Source organism: Bacidia gigantensis (assembly GCF_019456465.1).
Source record: "Bacidia gigantensis strain McMullin 20006 chromosome Unknown contig_125, whole genome shotgun sequence".
In the NCBI taxonomy this organism is placed as follows: domain Eukaryota; kingdom Fungi; phylum Ascomycota; class Lecanoromycetes; order Lecanorales; family Ramalinaceae; genus Bacidia; species Bacidia gigantensis.
This window is the reverse complement of record NW_025408591.1, coordinates 556,412-578,162: the sequence shown is the minus strand read 5'-3', so window position 1 is coordinate 578,162 and position 21,751 is coordinate 556,412. Positions and strand designations below refer to the sequence as shown.

At 48.9% G+C, this 21,751-nt stretch overlaps 7 protein-coding genes across 7 annotated transcripts; 2 read left to right on the top strand and 5 right to left on the bottom strand.

The window, feature by feature from the left end:
* Window positions 1-737: 737 nt before the first annotated feature.
* On the top strand, window positions 738-4,594 carry KY384_000998 (uncharacterized protein; the record flags this gene model as incomplete). The annotated part of the gene is made up of 2 exons (XM_044809530.1): window positions 738-761; window positions 821-4,594. 2 exons carry the CDS (start codon window positions 738-740, stop codon window positions 4,592-4,594), a joined length of 3,798 nt encoding a protein of 1,265 aa, XP_044673437.1.
* Window positions 4,595-5,055: 461 nt separating this feature from the next.
* On the bottom strand, window positions 5,056-6,724 carry KY384_000997 (uncharacterized protein; the record flags this gene model as incomplete). Its single annotated transcript, XM_044809529.1, has 2 exons — window positions 5,056-5,148; window positions 5,234-6,724. 2 exons carry the CDS (start codon window positions 6,722-6,724, stop codon window positions 5,056-5,058), a joined length of 1,584 nt encoding a protein of 527 aa, XP_044673436.1.
* Window positions 6,725-7,418: 694 nt separating this feature from the next.
* On the bottom strand, window positions 7,419-8,888 carry KY384_000996 (uncharacterized protein; the record flags this gene model as incomplete). Its single annotated transcript, XM_044809528.1, has 1 exon — window positions 7,419-8,888. One exon carries the CDS (start codon window positions 8,886-8,888, stop codon window positions 7,419-7,421), a length of 1,470 nt encoding a protein of 489 aa, XP_044673435.1.
* A 2,011-nt stretch (window positions 8,889-10,899) lies between these two features.
* Window positions 10,900-14,250, bottom strand: KY384_000995 (uncharacterized protein; the record flags this gene model as incomplete). Its single annotated transcript, XM_044809527.1, has 8 exons — window positions 10,900-12,261; window positions 12,310-12,681; window positions 12,739-13,085; window positions 13,129-13,189; window positions 13,238-13,418; window positions 13,722-13,938; window positions 13,985-14,036; window positions 14,101-14,250. 8 exons carry the CDS (start codon window positions 14,248-14,250, stop codon window positions 10,900-10,902), a joined length of 2,742 nt encoding a protein of 913 aa, XP_044673434.1.
* Window positions 14,251-15,532: 1,282 nt separating this feature from the next.
* KY384_000994 (uncharacterized protein) lies at window positions 15,533-18,043 on the bottom strand (the record flags this gene model as incomplete). The annotated part of the gene is made up of 8 exons (XM_044809526.1): window positions 15,533-16,624; window positions 16,672-17,214; window positions 17,263-17,323; window positions 17,368-17,536; window positions 17,584-17,651; window positions 17,697-17,763; window positions 17,813-17,867; window positions 17,915-18,043. The coding sequence occupies 8 exons, from the start codon at window positions 18,041-18,043 to the stop codon at window positions 15,533-15,535; spliced, it is 2,184 nt and encodes a 727-aa protein (XP_044673433.1).
* A 303-nt stretch (window positions 18,044-18,346) lies between these two features.
* On the top strand, window positions 18,347-18,976 carry KY384_000993 (uncharacterized protein; the record flags this gene model as incomplete). Its single annotated transcript, XM_044809525.1, has 2 exons — window positions 18,347-18,396; window positions 18,451-18,976. The coding sequence occupies 2 exons, from the start codon at window positions 18,347-18,349 to the stop codon at window positions 18,974-18,976; spliced, it is 576 nt and encodes a 191-aa protein (XP_044673432.1).
* Window positions 18,977-19,190: 214 nt separating this feature from the next.
* KY384_000992 (uncharacterized protein) lies at window positions 19,191-20,945 on the bottom strand (the record flags this gene model as incomplete). The annotated part of the gene is made up of 1 exon (XM_044809524.1): window positions 19,191-20,945. One exon carries the CDS (start codon window positions 20,943-20,945, stop codon window positions 19,191-19,193), a length of 1,755 nt encoding a protein of 584 aa, XP_044673431.1.
* Between the last annotated feature and the right edge of the window lie 806 nt (window positions 20,946-21,751).

The window sequence follows — 21,751 nt, the reverse complement described above, 5'->3', positions numbered from 1 at the left end:
CCAGGAAGGAGGAGACTGGCGGAGGATGGATGAAAATAGCGCCCCGAGAGAGGCCCAAGTCAGCAGGATCATGATGGATGATAATCAGCCAGGGCGTCGCACCAGTCAGAGCAGCCGATTGCACCGAAGGGGACGTGCCATCTCTCGCCTTTTCTCCATCGACAGTAGGGTCAGCAGCTAGCCAAGTTTTCGACCTCATCGATTGGTTGTATATCCGCCACATCCTTGCCTAAGGGAAGCCGATTCGGATAGCCCGTAAATCCCTGACGACGCGGTCCCTGATTGGACGAGTCCGAGTCCGCCGTGTTTGCCTGGGTCATTGGGTGGGGTTGGCACCTTTTAGTCAACAAATCTCGAGCTCTCGTTTTCTGTCCCTTTCACTACTAATCTCCACTGCCATGCCCGCCCAGAACCACGCGGATCGCCTTGGAACACCGTGCGCTCCGACTTCGATCGTATTCATCGCCCCCTCCGATGATTCATCGTAGTCGTCGTCATCAATCTCCGTCTCTTCTCCAGTCAATCTTGTTGCGCAAACACATTGTAGCACCTTTTCTAAGACAAGAACAATACTGTGGCCAACCGTGACTCAAACCGCCTATACACGAACCTTTTGCGCTTCTCCGTCTCGCCATATCTGACAGTTTGCTTTTCTGGGAAAGTCGTTCTATCAAATTTCAAGTCACATCCGAAAGCCTGGAATTGATGGTATGGGGGTTTCTTGATGAATAAGAATCATGACGAACTGGGAGAAGGTTAAGGTAGGGACATTGGCATTCTGCAAGGAACTCTAGATTATGGACTTACCGGGATCATACAGGGCATATGCCAGCCGTGTCGCGATTTGCTTAGTGCCGATAAGCCATTCGACTGCGAAGCTGGTCATGTCAGTCCGCACTGGATCTGCAAGACTTGTCGTCAGAACGGAGACAATAGCATCGTAGGAGATCGGGTCATTAAATTGCCCGACTGTAGTTTCCCGCTTAAACCGAGCAAGCAAGAGAAAGTAGCCTGGGTTGCGTTCATATCTATCTACGGAAAAGATGGACGACGCTCAGAAGGTGGCCATTTGGCTGGATCTAACAAACGCTTGGAAATATCGGAAACGCCGAAGCCAGTGCCAGTTGACAAAAAAGCAGTGGAGAAACCAAGTCTGATCGTTCATCTCAAGATAGGAAAGCCAAGGGAAGCCGAATCTGATAACAAAGTTGAGCCACCAGCAGTATCTAGCCCGCCACAGATGGGAGATCAGTGGTCAACGACTGTAAATCGCCCACCAACTCCTCCTGATTCAATCGCAGAAGCACAGTCTATTGTAGGAGCATCTAACAAGACATCACCAGTTGATCTAGATTTTCAGAGTTCATCAGTGGATCAACCCAAATCTAGAGCACCGGATCATCAGAATTCAACAGAGAAGGAGCGACACGAAACAACCAGAAAAAGTCCCGCAGTTGTCGAGATTGAGGACGATGACATCACCATCCTCACAGCCGCGCCTCGAAAGCGTAGGCGTCTCCATCAGGGGTTGAGAGAGGGAGAGGAAACGGATCTCTCTGCTGAAGACCAAACTGGACTGACCATTGAGCAATCTGCGGAACCAGCTAGCGAAAAGAGCGACGACAAAAAGATCCTTGAATCCACCCTACTCGTTGATAAAACGCCGAAAATTAGGCCTGCTTCCCACAGTAATGATGCTCTGCTTGAAAAATGGATCAGCACGGCTGAACGGCGGAAATCTCAGGATCAGACGCTGGAAAAAAGCAGTTTGAAATTGGGTATCTCGAAGACGGATGAAATCAGCCATCGCCAGAAGGAGGCCAAAGTAGAGGATTTTATCATCTCAGAACGTCCTCTTGCCCTACCCATAGAATCGTCAGGCCCCATACTGGTGGAACCTTCTAAAGCAAGTCCACCGCCTGAAGTAGATTCACTCGATCACAAAGTTTCATTTCTTGAGCAAGAGATGCCTTCTTCGCCGAAGATTCTGGCCATTCATTCAGAGTCTCCAAAACCTGTCTCACAGGTGAATTATGGGCCAACGAGTCCAAAAGTACAAGTAGTTGTACCACAACGCAGCACCATGCCTCCTCCGGCAGCAATTGTGGCATCTAGACCGGTTGTAGATATTTCCCCACAAGTAGATGAAAATCCCCCAGTACCTCGAGACCTGTTGAGTAAGCACCGAAACAAGGACTCTTCAAAATTACAATCACCCACCCAGATCTACGAATGGTCGGCTAGCCAATTTCAATTCATGCCAATAATGTTTCAACAGGAATATAAAGATCTTGCAAATGATCCGAAAATTCAATATTCTCTCCGGCAAAGCTCACTAGACACGATTACATGGGCAGAACCAACGACATTAGCAAGACCTCCAACCCAGGAGTTTGTAACACGTCTTCAAGCAGAGCTTCCAGGCCCAGTATTTGCAACCAGGATTCCCTACCCCCAGCAGAGCGATGTGGCCTTACAGCCACATCCTTCATGGCCAATCTCTCCACAAGCATCAGCCCAATACTCTCAAGCTCAGCTTGGTCCAGCCTATAGGCCTGCTTTTGGCGACAGTAGAGAAATGATCGATTCGGGTCCTAGGGGATCATCACACGGACCTGTTCAGCAAAATGACTTACAAAACAAGACACAGGCTTTGCCGCCAGAAGCGAAATATCATGGTCTCCCAAACCAGAACACGATGGCCCCAGGTCTCGTGATAAGCCCGAAAACCGAGCCCCAGATCAGTGCTATCAATCAGCTGGAAGGGAAATCAACATCATATCAGAACGCAACTAAACCTCAACCACCGTCATTTCCGGAGCAAAACATTAGGTTCAGAGAACCCAGCGTCGAGGTCATGGAGGCTATCGTTCCGCCACGAAGTGTGTCAGACGCTGCTTCACCGAGCAGTATGTTGGAACGTAGCTCACGAGACATCGCCAATAAACCTTCCCGGAAGTCAAGCTTCTTTGCTGATGATTATCTCTTCAACATGACAAACCATTCTAAGGCCAAGGAGGCGACATCATCCTCGACGGAGTTTGGTTTGAACGCTAAGAAGTCAAACCAAGATATGAACGTAGCATCAAATACAACAGGGTATCCAAAGACGGCGACAGAAAAGTCAAAGCTTCAACTTGATTCACGAGTGGGCACATCACTGGTAGACAAAACCAGGGCCCTGTCTCCTGTGCCAACAAGCGAAGCAAATTTGAACAAGCCAGCGCCACTCGGATCATCCGAAGTTGCATCTGCCTCTTCAGAGCCTATTGTGCCCTCACTTGCTTTCGTTGCAGTCAACAGTAATCCTACCCGCGTAGGATCAGGATTTGCCCTCAAGACTTCTCCAAGGCAAACATCTGCGACTCAACAACTTGCTAAGACCCCACGACGGCGGGCCACCAAGAAGGTGGACTACCAGCTACCTAACATAGCCCCCAAACTGCCACCGTACGCGAAATCTGATTCCAAGCAGTCTCAATTAGCACCTAGTGCACATATCCGAAGTTCTTCGCAATCACAGAAAGAAGCGTCTCCTCCAGTGGCAAACCCTAGTACCTCGAAATATGTTTTCCTTCATCGAACAAAGAGTCAACCTCCCAAGGCTTCCTCACCTGGGCCGCCTGGTCCAGGTCTTCCTGACAGCCAAAGTATTGCAAATGGCGGCAGACCGGCTCAGCATTTCCCACATCAGCCACCAAGTGAAGCGGGCGCGCAACCGAGTCTAGATCATTCTGATATATTCGATAGATATCCCTATGGAGGCGCACCCCAGGGTCAGAGATCACAGCAAAGCATCAGCCCAACCCAAGCCGAGGTGACTGAACCCCAGACTATGCCGAGACGATCAAGCTTGGGAAGTCAGACGCCGGTAAACAAAGCTGCTACTCCAGTTCTCAAACGACCTCTACCCTCCGAGCTCGCTGCCGCCCAGTCACAACACGCTCAGAAAGCCCAGCGACTTTCCGGTCCACCACCCTTTGCCTACCCGCCTCACCTCCGTCCTTTGGAAATGCTCGGCAACACAAACAGCCCCAAGCCTCCGTCTCTTCCAAACTCACCGAATTCAACCCAATTCCCCGCTTCATACTCCCAGTTCCCTGGCCACCCAGCTGCCTTTCCCCCCGGCTTCCCCGCCCATCAAAGCCAGGGCCGCTCCTACTCCTTCGCGCACCCGTCACCTTACGCCCCCACAGCTCCTCCAAGCGCCCACTCACAGCCTCAATCGCCCTTTCCCGCGGACGCCTCATCAAGCCAAGCGATCGAAGCAGCCAAAATTAATATCTTCGTCAGCGTAGGCGCGTCTCGAGTTGCGATTCGCCTCGGCGCATGTGGCAGTGCTTACGACTTCATCAAGCGGATCCTGTCGAAAGTAGGAGATAAGGCAGCCGCAGTGGACAGCTTGCAGGTCGATTTTACTTGGATGGAGGCAGGCGATAGGGATAAGAGCCTTATGATGAGGCTGGCGGATCAGGAGGACGATAAGGAAGAGAGCTTCAATATCATCAAGGAGGAGATAGAGAAGAGGCACAAAGCCTCGGGTGAGCCGGCGAGATTGAACGTTGATGTGCTGACGGAGGGGGAGGGGAGGTAGGTGGAGGAGAGGAGGTGGTTGGAATTCGTCTGCTTTAATTTTAAGAATAGCTGTTTGTAGCTAATCTGCTTTGTTTGTATAGCTAAAGGAGGATTTTCTAGTTGTTGTAATGGCTGCAAAAGCCTTATTTAGCACCTTACTGCATAGGTAGCCGGTGGCTATATAGCGAAGCTTATATCTATAATACCAACATCTAGCTTTGCCTCTATCTGAATTGTCTTCGAGCACCCTCCTATTCACTTTTAAATCAGATAGAAGTGACTTTTCCTAACATAAGTAATAATAAGCAGCAAAGCAGTTATTAGAGATGCCTCTTTCAAGATTGTAATACACTCAAAGTGGAAGAGTTAGCATGCAGCAAGTAATGAAAGTGGCAAGAGAAAGACCTACTGTTTTACGCAAATGATGACAGCAGAACTTAGCATCAGCCAAATGCGTCTGATCGATATATACCAAGCCAGCTAAACAAGCGGTCCAGCCACTTTGAACGGATGAGCTTCAGTGTTAAACACAAATTCCTGCTTGCCCTTATACCCAACCTGCCACGGTCCATCCTAACAATCGTCACAAATCAGCACCCATCGCTCATACAGAGGTCAAGCAGAAAAATAACGAAGGAGGAGGAGAAGGCACACTCACATCCGAATGTATCAAATACGTATACTTCAGCACCTCAGCAAAAACAAAACTCTCCTGACTATCCATGAACCCTCCACCCCCTTCAGCATCAACATCATTGATACTACTAAATCCCTTCCCAACCCTACAGGTCTCATTGATCGCCACAAACGCATCCCACGCCCAATCCTGGTATTTCTTATTCCCCGTGACGCGGTAAGCGTAGTAGTAACTCTCAATCACCTCAGGCCTGAGCACATATGCGGCATTAGTAATATAAAAGCCATGCTTCTCGTAAAAAGCAGTTTGATTAGCTCGATTGGCGTGAAGGTCGGCATCGTCCCAGGAGAAGGTCTCAGGACCAATGTGCGTTGCAGTGGCCGCGTAAGTTTCGTGACAGCCGTCGACGAGCTGGAGGCCGAAGGAGATATAATCAGCTCGAGATAGGACTTGACCACCGAGGAGGAAGTTTCCACCGTCGAAGCAGGTGAGGTGCGAGCTGGAGTTCACTAGCGTCTGGTTTTCATAGCCGGCTAGGAAGGTGAGGTCGGGGCGTGATGAAGGATGGCTGGCTAGATACTTCATGGTGGAGTCGGCAGCGACTATCCAGCTGTCTCTGTAATGTGGATAGCGAAAGGAGTCGTAAGCGTACATTTTGATCAGGTATTCGTAATAGGAGTCATCGCCCCCGCCCCAGCCGCCGTTGGCGTCTTCGAAGGTGCCGTCGGTGGTCAAGATGCGGGTTCCTAGGAGGCCAGGGAATGGGACATTGTAGGTGGGTTTCGGCTTGAGAAGGTAGGACTCAGCTTTCTGGGCGAGATGGCCATATTCGGGATCACCGGTGAGATCAGAGAGGCGCTGCCATTCGAGGACGAGGGTACCCGTGGTAGCGAGGCCGTTGGTTTCTATGTTGTGAGAATCTGAGTGCGTGAAGTTGAGATCGTTCCACGGGACTCCTGAAGGGGAATCGAAGGCAAATTTCAAACGGTCTGCTAGCACTTTTGCCTGACTGAGGAGAGCCTCGACTTTGTAGGAGTGCTTTGGTGAGATGGGGAACGGGCCTTTCAGTAAGTCGTAGGCAGAAAGCAGACCTGCAAGATATCGTATTGTTGTTTCGAACAGACTGACAAGACGGTCCTTCTGTGATTCAGAGGAAGTGAAATCTATTGTAGGAATATAGTCGAGGACTTCCTCTACGATAGGTTCAAGCTCCATGATCACGGCAGTAGAGAGAGCGTCGACCGCACTAGCACCCCACCCTGAGAATGGATCAGCACATTCGCCAGATACGGGCTTCAACTCGTCCCGTCCTTTGCAAGTACTGAAGTATCCGGAAAAGGCATAGGAAAAGGCATCTTTGATAGCGCTCGTTCGCTCATTATGCAAGTCACCGATTGGCGCTTGGTTTGGAGTAGATCTAAAGCTGCCGAGTCCAAATTTTGGAATAGCTAGAGCAAGATGGGGTGTGAGTAGTAAGTAGACTATCGCAAGTCCCAAACAAGAGAGCCCCATAATGTATTCACTGGCTTGTGCTAGCCAGAAATGAGAGGAATTCTTGGACGACCTTCTAGCATGGAGGGCTCGTGCGCAGGTCACAAAAATACGAAAGATCAAGTTCCGTTATCTCCCAGACAATGTGATCTGTCAGTGTCTTAGAGAATCCTTTTGTGTATGCTTGTTGCACTTGGCGGTCGCTAGCTGCAGATATGGAGGTGCTGTAGTGAGACAGAGTGGGTGACTAGGAATCGTGGAAGCAACATGAATGACGATTTCGATCTCAACTTGGGCACTCAGTCTAATGTTCAATTCGATCGGTGTGAGAGCAGATGAGCAGAATGAATGGCAGTATGATCGTGGGTAGAGTTGGAGTTTTAGGGCGAGTTCGGTCGAGCCAATGATGCAGCTAACGGCTTCTTGCATCATCGCCATTCCAGAATAGAGACGGGGGGAAACAGCATCAGTCGCTGTGTCTGCTGTACACTACGTATCTAGCCATGGTTCGACATCCGGCGAGCTATTTGATTGCGAGATTTCCGACTTCAAGGTACACCATGCATCAGATTTAGGGAGAGGAAGGAACTATCATGTGCGGTAACAAGCAAGCGGTGGGAGACAGACTGATGTCTAATGTGATTGTGTAAGTACAGATTTCTAAATCTTTACATGACCTGTACTTTTCCCACCCAAGCTATAGAATGAATGCTATCTACAGCATCATCATGGTTGCAACGAATGCAGCCACAATGCCAAAGGCACCCCCACCAATCTTGCTGGCAGCGCCTTTGAAAGCCTCAGGCGAGTTGAATGGTGAGGAGCTAGAGCTTGCCCTGCCAGTGCCAGTGCCAGTCCCTGCTATCCCTGATGGCCCTGCACTGACGCTTGCGCTGACCCCGGTTCCAGTGGGAGAAGCAGAGTTCTCGCCAGGTCGCGTGAGTGTCTGGGTAGCGTATACGGGTATAGGGACGAGCGTCTCCTCAATGGTAAGGATCTTGGGTGCCTTGCTTGCCTCGGCAGCTTCTGGACTTGGAGCAGGTGTGTTGCTTGCGCCTTGTGGTCCTGCAGCTGGTGCGCTCTCGCCACCTTTTTGAGCTGGAGATGATCCTCCAGTAGATTGCTGGCCTTGAGCACCTGGCTTCTCACTGCCCGATTGAGGAGCAGACTGGCTGCCAGGTGCAGAGTTGCCTTGAGCGGGACTTGCGCCCTGGTTGGATCCTGCGTTCTTGGAACCTGGTTGTGGAGAAGCTCCGTTGTTGGGGCTAGCATTGGAGCCTGGCTGAGACGAGCCACCCTTGACTGGGCTGGCGTTTGAAGTCTGCTCCGGCCCATGAGGACCAGGCGCTCCACCAGCACCAGCTGCAGGGCCGGAGGTTTGGAATGGAACGCATTTTGTACAAATTGTAGATGTTTCTGTAATTGTGATTGTAGATGTTGTGAGGCCCGTTTGCTCAATCGCAACACCGCTTGAGGTAGCCGTGTGGGTGACTGGGCAGATCGTGGTCGTAGTGTAGACAATGACGGTTGTGTACACGTCAACGGTAGACGCAGTAGGGGCCGGTGTAGGAGGAGCAATGCATTTTGTGCAGATTGTCTTAGTGATAGTCTCGTAGACTGTCGATGTTTGGACTATCGGGCTTCCGCCGTTTATGTTTGATTGAGTTACTTGCGTGACGTATGACGTGACAATGTGGGTGGTCACCACCTCTTGCGTGCTTGCAGTTGAGGTGATAGATGGGCTGGAAGCTGGAATCTCTGGACTAGTTGAGGAAGTCTGCTGGGTGGTCGCTGGAGCAGAACTGTTGCTATATGGGAAAGGACCTCGAGTGGTGGAGCTACTGAATGATGGCACCCCTGAGTTGCTCGATGGCACGCCAGTCGAGACAGACGGGCTTCCAGACGTTCCGCTACTTGGGCTGATCGGTGCTGTGCCTGATGATGATGGAGAAGCTGGCTGGGTACCACCAGTGGGCACGACAGGCTTCGTACCGCTTGACGTCCCGTATGATCGAACTGAACCTGAGGGCTTAATAGTAGGCCGCGTGCCTGTTCCAATGGCTGTGCCTGTGCCTGTACCTGTACCCGTGGGGTAAGACCTGATAGATCCTGAAGGGAACCGATGGCCTTCCGCGAGCACGGCCGCAGCCAAGGCCACCGAGATCAGAGACTTGATGTTGAACATGTTGTATTAGGTGTGATTAGGGGGTATTAAAAATGGTGTATATCAAAGCAGAGAATGTTATACCGCTGGAAAAAGATTGGACGCAAACAATAGTTTGCAGTAAAACAAAGAGGCACGCTGCGTGGAAAGAGAGGGACGACGAGGTAAAGAATGTATGTGAAGGAGGAAGAAAGGGCAGTGAGCGAGGAAATCAGACATCAACAACGTGGGTGGCCTAGGCGTAGAACTAGGAGCTAGCGAGCATGTTTCCGTGAGCAACAGGCATTCCATTGGTGTACCTGGCTTTAGTGGGAAGCAATCTCGCGGCGAGCAGGGGAGATTGTTTGCCGGATGACGCCTTGTCTAGCTTAGCTCGACGCCGTCGATCCTTCAGCTGGTGGTGGTCAAAAGAAAGGTCCCATTAATCCTCGGTCTGCGATTCTGCTTCTCTGGTTCTGGGCCCAGAGCGAGCTTTCCAGCTGGCAACGAGCAGACACAGAAACATGTGGATCCTCTGGATGTCTGACCCACGTGAAAACCGCAAGGTGGAGAGGTGATCAACGTCTGCAAGAAAGAGCACGCCATTATCTCGTGGGCGTTGAGGGACCAGGGGTTCAGGGAGATGACAGCGGCAGTGATTAGGGGCTTCTGGTCCCAAAACGAACATGATTTGGGTTCGAATTGGGGCAGGACTGAGGAACTTGGAAAGTCAGGAGGAAGTTAGGAGGAAAAAGTCTGAGGCCAGATCTACTAGCGCTGCTTGTTTGGGCCAAGTGCTCATCTGTACCGCTCAGGGGCACAAAGTCAACTTGTACCCTAATCTCGCATGCAGGTTTTTTTCTTCCGACCTTGGGTAGCTCTGGTCCATCGGTGATTTACTTGGAGTCCACGGAAAATAATAGTAACAATAGGAGCCTTCTAGACCAGATGATTATTCCGAATGCAGAAAATCGGCGTGCATTTCACCCTTGTGGACTCAAGCTCCATCGAACGCATCACTACAGGAATACATCCCGTGACATTATTACTGCCACCGATTGCTTTATCCCTGGAAGTCTTCTTTTGCAGCAGATCATGGTCATATCGGAACATATAATGGAGAGGAACAGATAGAGCCCAATTTTCTTCTGAAACAAGAGTTGTACAATTCAGTTACCTACAGGCCACGACAGGGTGCTACACCGTTCTGCACCGGTTGAGCTCAGCCAGTCGATCATATTGATGTTTGTGACTCCATTAACATAACGGGACAGCGAATGCGAAGGCATAATACATGCGTCCTTGTCAAAGAATTAACAAGGCTTCTCACCCAGCTGAAGACTTAGACCTAGATACACCCATTCACCAAAGAAATTCCTAGCTTTTTGGCTACTTAGCCCGTCTTTCCCACTGCTCTACTTGTGTTCTATCAGGCGCCGTACTGGGGTGTATTGCTAGCTGTCGTTCTAGGAATCCACCGCAAGTAGTTTCCATTACAACGCTAGCTAAACAGGTCAGAACGCCATACACGTAAACATTGAGCAACAAGTGAATATCTCAAGCCCAACGATCTTCTGCATTTACTCTCGATACCATCCTGATCACCATATGGATCGACTGAATTCTTCTAAAATCACAAGCGTTGGGTCGAAGGCTTATACCTTGGAAATTCTCTTGCAGTCAAAATAGATCACGTTTCTCTCAACTCTTCTTTTACAATTCGACAGCAACAAGAAGAGGCATTTGTCAGCAGGAGTCCCAGCCAAATCTCGTTCAAATACGATTAGGGGAACAAGAATGTCAAAATAGAATCAAAAATCAAGAATGAGTCTATATATAGACTATTGTACAATTTGCAGACACCTCGCTTGCTCATGTTCTCAAGACTGGTTCATCAGTACTCACTGTAATGTCATCGTGTGACGTGAGTGGATATGGTCAACAACGATCGGTTGACGTCGTTCCTTCTTGTCCCATCAATATCTTACGTTCATCCTTCACAATGTGAGCGAGGAGGCATTCGGCGATCTAACAGAAGGTTACATTCGAGAGATCAAGCCATCTTTTCATATCGCTCCTTCGCCTTATCTTTCGTTCGCTCTAGGAAAGCGCGATAATCGCTCTTGGTGTTTCTTTCTGCCTCCTCTGTTGCCCCACCAACATTACCACCTTCCGCTCCGAGACCGACCCCCGCAGCGTACAGGTTGGTCTCAATCGGAACTGTCATACCCGTTCCCTGTGCGCCTAATCCTTCTCCAGCTTTCCATCCCATTTTGTTAAGTAGTGAAGCACCCTTTGAGCCGGGAGCTTTGCCTTCGTCTCTATCTTCCTCGGGTTCTCTGTCCACCTTCTTTGGAGTGAAGGATATCTTTTTGGTTTTCCCAAACGCCTGTCGACGTTCTTTAGCGCGGTCACGATACTCCGCGTCTGGTACTGCTTTAATGATTTTTTTGATAGGAATGCCATTATCTTTGAGCTTGGCCTTAGCAATCTTTACTATGCCTGCATTCAAAAGTGATTGATTGTGATCAGCGTCCATGATTTCGTGTCGTATCAGCTCTGGCTCTGTCTCGAAATCTCGCTTGCAGAGGTAGCAGTATTTGCCAATTGCATCAGCGTACGATTGCTTTGCAACCTGGGCCTTAGCTTTTGCACATGCCTCCAAGTCCTTCGATTTCGCTTTGTGATTTTCGCTCATCACTTCGTGGAGGCTCAGACAAGCTACATTCTCAAACTTTTGAAGACAAAGATAGCAAACCTGCCTTTGGCGGTCTGCAAAGGAATTTGGGTTTGCTAAGTTAGCTTTGGCTAATTCGACGCATCCTTCACGTTTCAGCATCTCTTGATGTTTCGCGTCAGCAATTTCATGTCCAATTAGACTGAGCTCATCGTAGTACTGTTCCAGGCAGAGCAAGCACAACAGTCTGTCCCAGTCGATGCATTTTGGTTTCGACATCTCTTTCTTTGCTCGCTCAATGGTGGTTTCGTCCTTGAGATTCTCCTGGTGACTGTCTTGCAATAGTTCATGTTGCACAACTCTGACCTCGCTGGGATAATGAGTGTGACATAAGTAACAGAATTTTCTCGCGATATCAATATAGGAAGTTTTCGGGCTTCGCGCTTGCAAAACCTCGGCTTTTTGGACCAAAGCTTTGTCCATGAGATTCTTCTGATGCTTCTCTGTCATTGGATGCTCTCTGTAATTCTTTTCATTGCGCGGGCGTTCCCAGCAAAGGAAACAGACATGTGTCCTTGGATCCAGAAAAGAATTGGCTGGCAACGTACCAGATGAGGAATCAACTTGACTCATGCTCAGATCTAAGGCATTAGAATCTTGCCGTCCAGCGGAGGGCTGTTTCGAGCCGTGAAGCTCCGCGTGGCGGTCGCTCCAAAATTGAAGTTGCGAAGAGCCAGCCTAAAAGCATTACATTTGAAGACATAGGTAAAAGTTGGAAAAACTTACGGCTTTCTGCTTGGTGCTGTCTTTCGTGTCAAATTTTCGTCTCTTAGCTCTGTTTTCAGCATCTTTACCTCCTTTCGAAGATCCCATAGTAGCTGAACTCTCATCCTGTACTGATCGAACCCGAGAACCAGAAGTCTTGTCGACAGCCGAGGTCGTTGAGACTACCAACTCACTAACATAGACCTGCTCATCCCAATATCTAAATCTAGTAGCGGAATTACCAGTAGGACTGAACGTGAATCTAGATGTTGCTTCGGTAGCATTTAAATCTGGCACAAAAACTCCAGCATGGATATAATCTGCAGTCACAGGTTTTGAGGAAATTGTGAACCTATTGAATGAGCTGTAGCGGATCAAAGCGGCCTGAGCGTCCTGTAGAAAAAATGAGCCGATGAGCCGACTAGGTAGTATTTCTATACCCTGACATACCTCGATGGTGGCGAACTCAGCAAATCCATAACGCCAGCTTTCGTTGGTGCGGCGGTCTCGGATCAGGAGAACTCTCCGCAGAGTATCCTCCTTAGCTCCAAGATTTGAATCACCAGTAGTCGACAGTACTTTCGAATGATCTTTCTTGGCGCTAGACGTAGGTACCGAATGTGCTGAAGTAGGCTTGTATAGTTTAGAGACGCCTTTGGCAAGCAAATCTTCCGTGACGCTAGCTTCAAGGCCTCGAATGATCAAGAATTGTGATGGACTACCATCAGGGGCCACGTCGCTGTCACCACTATTTACATATGGATTCCTAGCTAGGATCGACGCATACATCGAAGGATCTGATAGTTAGAATAATTTCAAAGACTTCAGTCACACACTCACCAAAGGGGCTCTGACCGCAACTTCTGCACTTTGTGCGCCCTGAGAAGTTGTGAAATCCACACTATCGAAGTATTAGTAGGAAAAGTAGCGGAGGACCAGTAGTACATACAGTACGGCAAGCCCACTCTCCGGCGTCCATCTCCTTTTCTCCTTTGTCACTTCTCTCACGGCTGTATGCTAGTCGAACTTTGGTAGGCTCATCATTGCGGCTTGACGGATCATTTGCTTTTATATAAATCGCGGGAAAGTTCCGTTCTACGAAGGCTGTCGAAAGCTCCAAAGACGGGAATCTAATGAAACCAAAACATCGAGATACTTCTGAATATTTATGAGCATACTACATAACAAATCGATCCTTTTACCATACTTGTCTGCCTGTTACGAATCACCCTCACATCGTCTAGATGCTCCACGTTGTGGTTTTGGAGCAATTCCTTCGATATCTAGGCACGTGGAAGAAGGAATACTTAGCTTTTGACAATAGAAAAGGGTTGTATGATGTCAAGAGTTCAGAAGCAGGTAGGTCAAAGAGAATGGACGGAGAGGCAAACATCTTCTTCACCCATGTCAGGTAGGAGACCCTCCAAGATTACCTCCCTGCTCGGAGGTCCTCCGTAATAAGGAGATCGTTCTCTATGCCGGCCGTAGCTACGGCTACGGCTACGGCTAGCATATCGGCCTCGGCCGCGACTTCTTTCCCTGCTGTCGTAGCTTGGTGACCTATAACCCTCACGATCACGGTCCCGATATGGGCGTCTAAAGTCTCCTCTGGGCGAGCGAGAGCGGTCTCTTCGGTAATCATCATAATCTCTATCACTGTTTCTTCTCTCTCTCGCATCCCTTGGTTCTCTCTCACGCTGGGTGGAAGCGCCCTTGATCTTCAGCTCCCCACTGTCCTGGTCTTTATACTGATCTTGACGATGTTAGCAGATATTCCAGCATAGCTTTCCATTCATCTCTGCGTCTTTTTACCCTGAGGAGGAGTGTAGGGTCGGCGTGGCGAAGGAGATCTTGCATGGCGATCTTTTGGGTAAGGTCCACGTTGGTTTTCTTGGTGAGCCCAGTCGTCGTAGGGTCGCCTATGTTGCCCACGATAATTTTCGTAGGGCGGCTCACGGTCATACCGTCGGCCAGACATGTTATAGAACCATCAGCTGATTACGCATGAAAGATAGAGGCTGAATATTTTGAAGACGGCTCCTAAGGTAGGTAGATTCAGGCATGTCTTGGCATTGCTTGGCACGGGAATCAAATCTCATATCGGTCTGTCTGATGTTGCATACACCTAATGATGGGCTTGAAGAGAGCTAGTTGAGCTTCTTGACTACCTCTTGTCGAACGTCAAGCTCAAAGCTTGCGAGTGTTGCAAATAATTAGACACGTCTGCGTGACTATTCTTCTCTGACTCATTGCTTAAAGATGACTCAAATACGAGATCATGGCTGCCCTTAACCAGTTGACATTCTCCACAATATAAATCACTGTCCCCTGATGTGTATTCTTGATCTTTCACCAATACATACTCTGATTTTGCAATTGCCCATCCCCATTGGTCTTTGTCTTCCATTCTCCCACGGACCACTATCCATTCCACCCAAGAAAAACTAACCGACTCTTCCAAAAGAGAACATGGCTCAAGATTTTGAGACTCAAGGTATCAAAATCCCATTATTCGAGGCGGGAGAAACCTCATTACGATCTTTCAGCCCACTAGCTGAAAACACTATCGATCAAAATCAATCAGCTAGATACTCCACATCACCACAGCCAACAACAAAACAAGAAAAAGAACTAGCAGAATCAAACAGCAACAAAACACGAAAACACGCCACCCAAAACAGCCAAGCAAAACACCCTTTGCGACCAGCTAAGGACATACTTTCACGGATACGCCACGACCCTTCTCTCAACGAAGAAGACTTTGTAGTCGGTTATCACGACCGACATGAACTCGAGATACAAGAGGTCGAAGTCTCAGCGTGGAAAGGGGGTAGAGATTCAACTGACGAGGAATAGATACCGCAGCATCGGATCGCTTATTTCCGAAGGAAAGGGGAGAGTGCCGAGGCGAGGGTGTGGGATCGTGAGCGGAGGCTCGATAGGATTTTTGGTAGTGGGATACCTCAGTCTACTGAGCAACGGCAAGTTTTGACAGAAGAGAGTCCAATTTCAGCTGGAGATGGAGAGGTTGAGGCAAAAGCGTTAGAGTACGACGGACCTTCATTAGGTCTAGTGCAGTTGTAGAGTCTTCCTGTTCAGACCGATGAAAATCTTATCCATCCGAAGTTCGACACAAGCCTGAAGCTTTGAGGCTTCAACCTATCTACGCACCTGCTTCCACAATGGCCTACCTATCCGGCTGATTCCACAACAGTATCCTGTCATCACACTCATACCAGCATATTTACCGTGAAGTATAGAAATCTTTTGCCTCGTCCTCGGTCACGTTGGAGGGCTGCGAGACATTTTTTGGTATAAGGCCGAGCTTCTGCCTCTTGATGAGCCACCACATCTCTCGCCGATCACCGTTCAGTTTTTCCTTCAAGATTCTGTCCTTCAACTTCCTGATAAAGTCGTTGAAAGCATCGGGTTCATCAACTTCTATCATCTCCTGCCTCATTACGCCGAGCTTTTCGAGCGCACTGTCGTATTCTTGGTCTGCAAAACTATCCTTGATCTGAATTTCGATAATCTTTCCAAACTGTGCGGCTGCTTCTTTAAGGCTAACATCAGAATCCGTCTGGTCTAATGCTTGTCGGAAGTCTGGGATTGCGTTTGCTCTCGATATTTTGACTGTCTTCGGCTTAGAGCCAAGGAGAGCGCCAACGTCCAGGCCAGAAAGGGGTTTCACAGCTTCACGAGTCCGTTGGCGGGCTTGTGTCTTGGGTGGTACCTTCTTCACGTCTGCAGCGGCCACCAGCTTCTTCAATCTTGAAGCCGACCTTTCAATTTTTTCCGTCGGTGGATTGGAGTATCGTATTAAGATCTCATAGGGAGGAGGGATTGGCTTGTCAGGATTAATGGCACGCCACCGGACAGCTTGATCAATCCGGTGTAGCACCGGTGAGTAGGTATCGGCCATTGCCATGTACTCACATGGATTACCTTCATCATCTCTAGCGAGTTGTGAGATATTCATTCTATCAACGTACGCACTCATGGCATCTTTCAATGTATCGTTAGGTAAATTTCGATTTTCTGTAATGTGTTTTCCGGATACCGTGATCACCCTGTCCAGAGGAGGAAATTTGTATGATCGTACATCTTCCGTGAATGGGAGCGATACGTCAAGCAGACATTCATAGTCGTGTTCAACTGAAGGAATTAAAAGCTTGATCTCTGGTTCTTTATCACTCTTCGTGACTAGTCGGGCGACTGCGTAGGATTCTAGCTCGACTAGTGCACGGATCAAAGAGGATAAGGCTAGGATCGCCTTAGAATTTGTCTTCTGGGCTATGATCATGCTCGAAGCTGACATATTCATGTAGCGTTCGTACTACAGGTCATTGGTAAATTATACGAAATATCTTGAAAAAGGCTGACCTTATCCCATTGAACAAATCCTATGATTTCTAGTCCAGCCTGGGTTTCCAGCTTCGTGACGTTGAGATCGGACTCACTTATATGGACAGCTGTTCGTCCATACTCATAGCCTTTGGCGAGGTCTTCTCTATTGACTTCTTTTTTGCCGCCAGCTATTTCGTCCCCTGAAACAAAGTAGGCACGGTTGTTGTGAATAGTTGCTAAAGGATTAGCCGCAGCATCAGACATCATTGTAGGTGATGGCTGAGCAAGTGTCGCCGAAGAATGTGGAGTCGCGGTTCCATTCACGTCTGGTTTTCTCTGAACGAAACTGCTGGCATTCAGGGGCTTCCTAATCGAAATTCGAGGATATCTCTCAACGTCAATACTCAGCGTGTTTTCGTAGTCTTCTGGATTACCGAGGGTCAGCTGGCCCTTGTATGAAGGCACTGGTCTAGTTGGCTTAAGACGTGGTATTTGTAGCTCTTCGACGGCTTGCTGCATGGTACCAAACACACCGTCACAGCCTTCGACAAGCCTTTCTAATATCTTTTCATTCGAAGCCTGGAGGCTGTTAATGATTCTGAACGATCTCTGCACCCAAAAGCATACTTTAAGTTCTGATTTGCCTTCTTCTTTAAATCCATATTCAGCATCATCAAAGTCCACCCCACTGGCAGCGGTTAGCTGGAATTGCAATCCATTACAGTAACTTACACAACTACCAGCTCAATAGCGTCGTTAGTCAGCTTCTCAGCAATTTGTGGTATATCGTCACCATCGACGCTACCACGAGCACTGGTCACTAGAACGATTCTTTTCTTATACTTCAGCTTTTTACAATGATTCGTAATCAACATGATTGCGACTACAATGGCCGAGATAGCTAAAAGGTGAGCCAATACAATTAGTAAAGCAAGTCTAGTGACTCACCATCGCCTTCGTCGGTACGACTGAGTTCTACCCTCGAGCGAAGCTCCTTGAGTCCCGGCAGGAGTAACCTAGTCTCATTCAGTACAAACTACAGACCAGACACAAAGATATACTGGTCGATTTCCTGAAGGACAGAGATGTTGTTGAAACCATCTCGCGTGTCGGATGCATTTTCCGTCCCTCATAAGCGTCAGACTCACACAACGTACTGGACCACTCGGCTACTCACGATCTGTCCGAAGTCCGATTACACCAAGCTTGGCGGTCTTCCTCTCGGTAGCGACCTAGACCATTCAATTCGATCCAGTAGGCATGTAGTCAAACAGCTTACAGTACTAGTGATCTTCTCCCACACATATTTCAAAGCATAGTCGAGATCTGATTCCGTCCTACCTTGGTGTTTCTGGGACATAGAATTCCCGAGATCTATGATATAGACAGTAGCTTCTTTATCTGCCATCTTTGCCAAGAGCAGAAGCGTTTCAGCTGTCCACTTTCCATATGAACAAGTGAAATCAATGAATAAAGCACCCGGAGCAGGCAGAATCGCGGATCAAACACGACGCAGGCACATATCACGTGGCGCTAGCCCTAATCTCCTTAGTCAGAGTGATAATCCAGCCCTAATCTCCTGGATTTGTAAATTCTTCGATGACGCCGTGAGACCGGAAGTAACTCTCGCCATTACTCTGTCTCTACATGCCTGTCCTTGCCAGCAAAAAGCTCCTGATCATCAAGACCTGGATGAGCATACACGTCAAACATGGCATCCCTCTCTAGCCTCCTCAATCCAGCACCCTGGCACATTATCAGGTACTTCTTTCCCAGTCCCTCCCCACGCTCACCAATTAACTGAATCCCTCCTAGCTACAGCACGCTCCTAGGCACAACGCTCTACCAATCCTTCCTCGTCGGGCCCATCTCCTACACCGCACTCCCACGGCCCCAATTCTCCACCCTCCAGACTAAAATCTTCCCACCCTTCTTCGCCGTGCAAACCGTCCTCCCGATCCTCATCGCTCTGACCTACCCCGCCTCCTCCGCCGGCGCACATCTTTCTCCCCTCGGCGCCTCACCTCCCCAGAGTAGCTTCTCCGGTGTCTTTCAAAGTGGCAATAGGATGACCGTGCTGGTGCCGATAGCAGCCATGTTTCTGACGGGATTGGCGAATTTAGTGGTGCTCGGTCCGGCGACGACGAAGGTAATGAAGGAGAGGAAACATCAGGAGACGAGGGATGGGAAGAAATATTACGAGAGTGGGGAGCATAGTAAGGATATGCGAGGGCTGAATAAGCGGTTTGGAATACTGCACGGCGCGAGTTCCCTCGTGAATCTAGTGGGATGCGGGGGAATGCTCTGGTATGGAATCCTGCTGGCGGAGAGGCTGGCGTGAGAGGGATAAGTTTTCTGTGCGAAGAAAGAGCGCATGCGTTTGTAAATAAAGAAAGGGGCCATGGGGAACGAAATCTACGAAGTCTAATTCATCGAGAAATCAGAAATGATGTTATATACTTATCCATCTGTGATGGTATTAGCATTAGCATACCTGACACAAACGTAGGGTATTATCAAGCATGATTGATTCGTAAGTATTGATCATAGCTCGATTATTCAGGGTTATCACGTGCATTTTCCTCCTCCAGCCAGTCCACAATCCTCAAGCTCACGTCCCAGACGAAGGTCTCGTACCTCTCCGGGTTGTCACCTACTTGGAATAAGCCGCAATGTGCGCCTACTTCATCTACATCGGGCATGAAGACTTTCACCCAGCATGGGTCAGGCTTGCTGTCAATCTTCGAAGGCAAGACGCAGAATCTTCGCTCCCTTGGTGAGCCTCTCTTCTCTGCTTTCCCTTCTTTGCTCCCTTCTTTGCTATTGGCCATGAGTGTCGTATCTACTTGGGGATCCACATCATCTTCGCCCGTTTTTTGTTCATCCAGGCTGTCTGCTTCTTCAAGAATAGCATGTGTCTGGACCTCTTGGCGCCTTTGCCGTACTTTAGCCTGCAGCTTCTCAACCTTCTTTCTCTCTTTTGGCGTTCCACTACTAGATGCTGTCGCGGCTTTTTCGTAGGCGCTGATAGCCTCATCCAACTTCTTCAAGGCCTTGGAACGGGCCTTCGATCGACGCTCAAAATCCTTTGAGATTGGCTGCTCTGCTTCTGCATGTGAGTTCTGAGGAGCTAAGTCAGAGGGTTCCAGTAAAGAGGAAGGATGAGAGTCTTGCTTGTGCTGAGTGCTCTCGGTGTCGAGAAGCTGGTCATTGTCTGCATCATCGTTTGCAGAGGACTTCACAATGTCATTCCCATTCATAACCTGGTCATTGATCTCGGCCTGAGCTTGATGGATTCCGATGTTGTTTTCATCGCCATGGGCAGGATCACTTGAGGGCGGGCTGCTACTATGCTCTTGCGTGTTGTGGTTTTTTTCGGTCAATGCACTTGGTCGCGGAGACGCTGATCGGCCTCCGGTGTTGGTCAAAGTTAGGTTCTCCAAGTCAGACTGCGGGCCATCATTGAAGCTTTCATCACGATCCTTTCGTGACTGTCTTTCATCCTTGTCGTGCTTGGGTCTTCCAGTGCAAGCTGTATAATAGTTAACAAATCTGACTCGTCGTCCATCAAGCCCCCTCTCTAGAGCTTTGATCCTTTTATATCGATCTCTCAGAGCCCGAAAATCAGCCATTGCGCCACCGAATTCGAAGTGAGAAGTAACGTAAGTTTCTGTTGCGTGTACCAATCCACTTGAATGCTTCTCCAAGAAATGCAATGCATTGGACCATCCTGTGCGCTTTGGTATACGGACATCATTGAAAAAGGGAGGATTGTAGTTCGGGTCGTCGAGGGGTACCGAGAGCGACGAAGAAGTCGTCGATAGTGGGACGCGACTTTCAGACTCGGTCGGGATCAAGGTGACAGGAGCCTGCCCCATTCTCGGGGGTAATGGTGGTGGTAAAGCTGACTCAATGGTCTCAAGCGAAGATCGTGGGCTTCTATGATTATTTTGTAATTGGGCTGCTGGTGATGAGGACGGTGACGGTGACGGAGAACGTCGAAACAGGCTGCTAATACCGCTTCCCACAATCCCAGGATGCATTCCAAGAAAAGGTGTATCGAAATTCACAGTGCCTAGGATCCTATGCTTGTAGACTTGCTCATTCCCCGCTGTATACCAAGGAAGCATGATCACTTCTGCATCCAGTAAACCGCCCATGCTGTGTCCCAGGAGTATGATGTCCTTGTCTGGAGACTCATGTGGAGCTAGCCTAGCAATGTCAGAGAATCCTGTCAACGCATGCTCCAGCGCATTGTCCCCGAGGCTCAATTGCTGTGCAGCCAGGAAAGAGTCGGGCCTATGGTTCATGCTTACCATTCACTAAAGATCTGTTTTACTTCCCCGATCTTGCATCTTGTCTTATACCTCGGATAAATCTTCGTGTGCACGACATGGCTGTCTTGTAGTGTCTCAGAGAGCACGTTATGTACGTGCGCTGGGAAATGTTGGAAAGAGGTTTCATTGCCCATGAAGCCATGCACGTAGATCAAGAGTAGTGTACGTCTATCGGAGGTAGATGTTTGAGGGACGAGTGACTGCGTAGATGAAGACCGGGGGTCTTGACTTGACCATGGCAATTCAAGACACTGCGACTGAGTGTTTAAGGGGTGCGATTCAGCTGCCATTTTCTCTCACAGAATTGTGAGCTTTTGAGGAGCTACATGAATCAATGGTTGGAGCCACAGTCTCCCGTAGCGACAGCTCCTGTGAATTGAGCATGCTACAGATTTCGCAAAGTTGTACTTTCAGAACCCAAGGTTTTCTGAGTGGTGGTGGGATAAGGTGTAATTTGGGGTGGGACTAGACCAACCGAGTAGTGCACAGGTCCAACCCCGTGAAGCAAACGATATACATTATGCAGTGGGTAGATTTAAGAGAAGCATCAAGATTGATTCATCTGGTCAGATTCTTGATTTTCTACCAATATCGGAGACACGCTCGTGACTCCATGATAACGATTATACACTTCTAAATCAAGAAGCTCCCTCGATTTCTCCTCTAGTATCCTAATAGCTAATGCCGTATTCCTGCTCGAGAAATCTCTAATGCAGTCGTCGGCATCCAAAAAGACCCAGGAAGACAGGGATGCCAAAGGACTCCCATCTTCCTACATC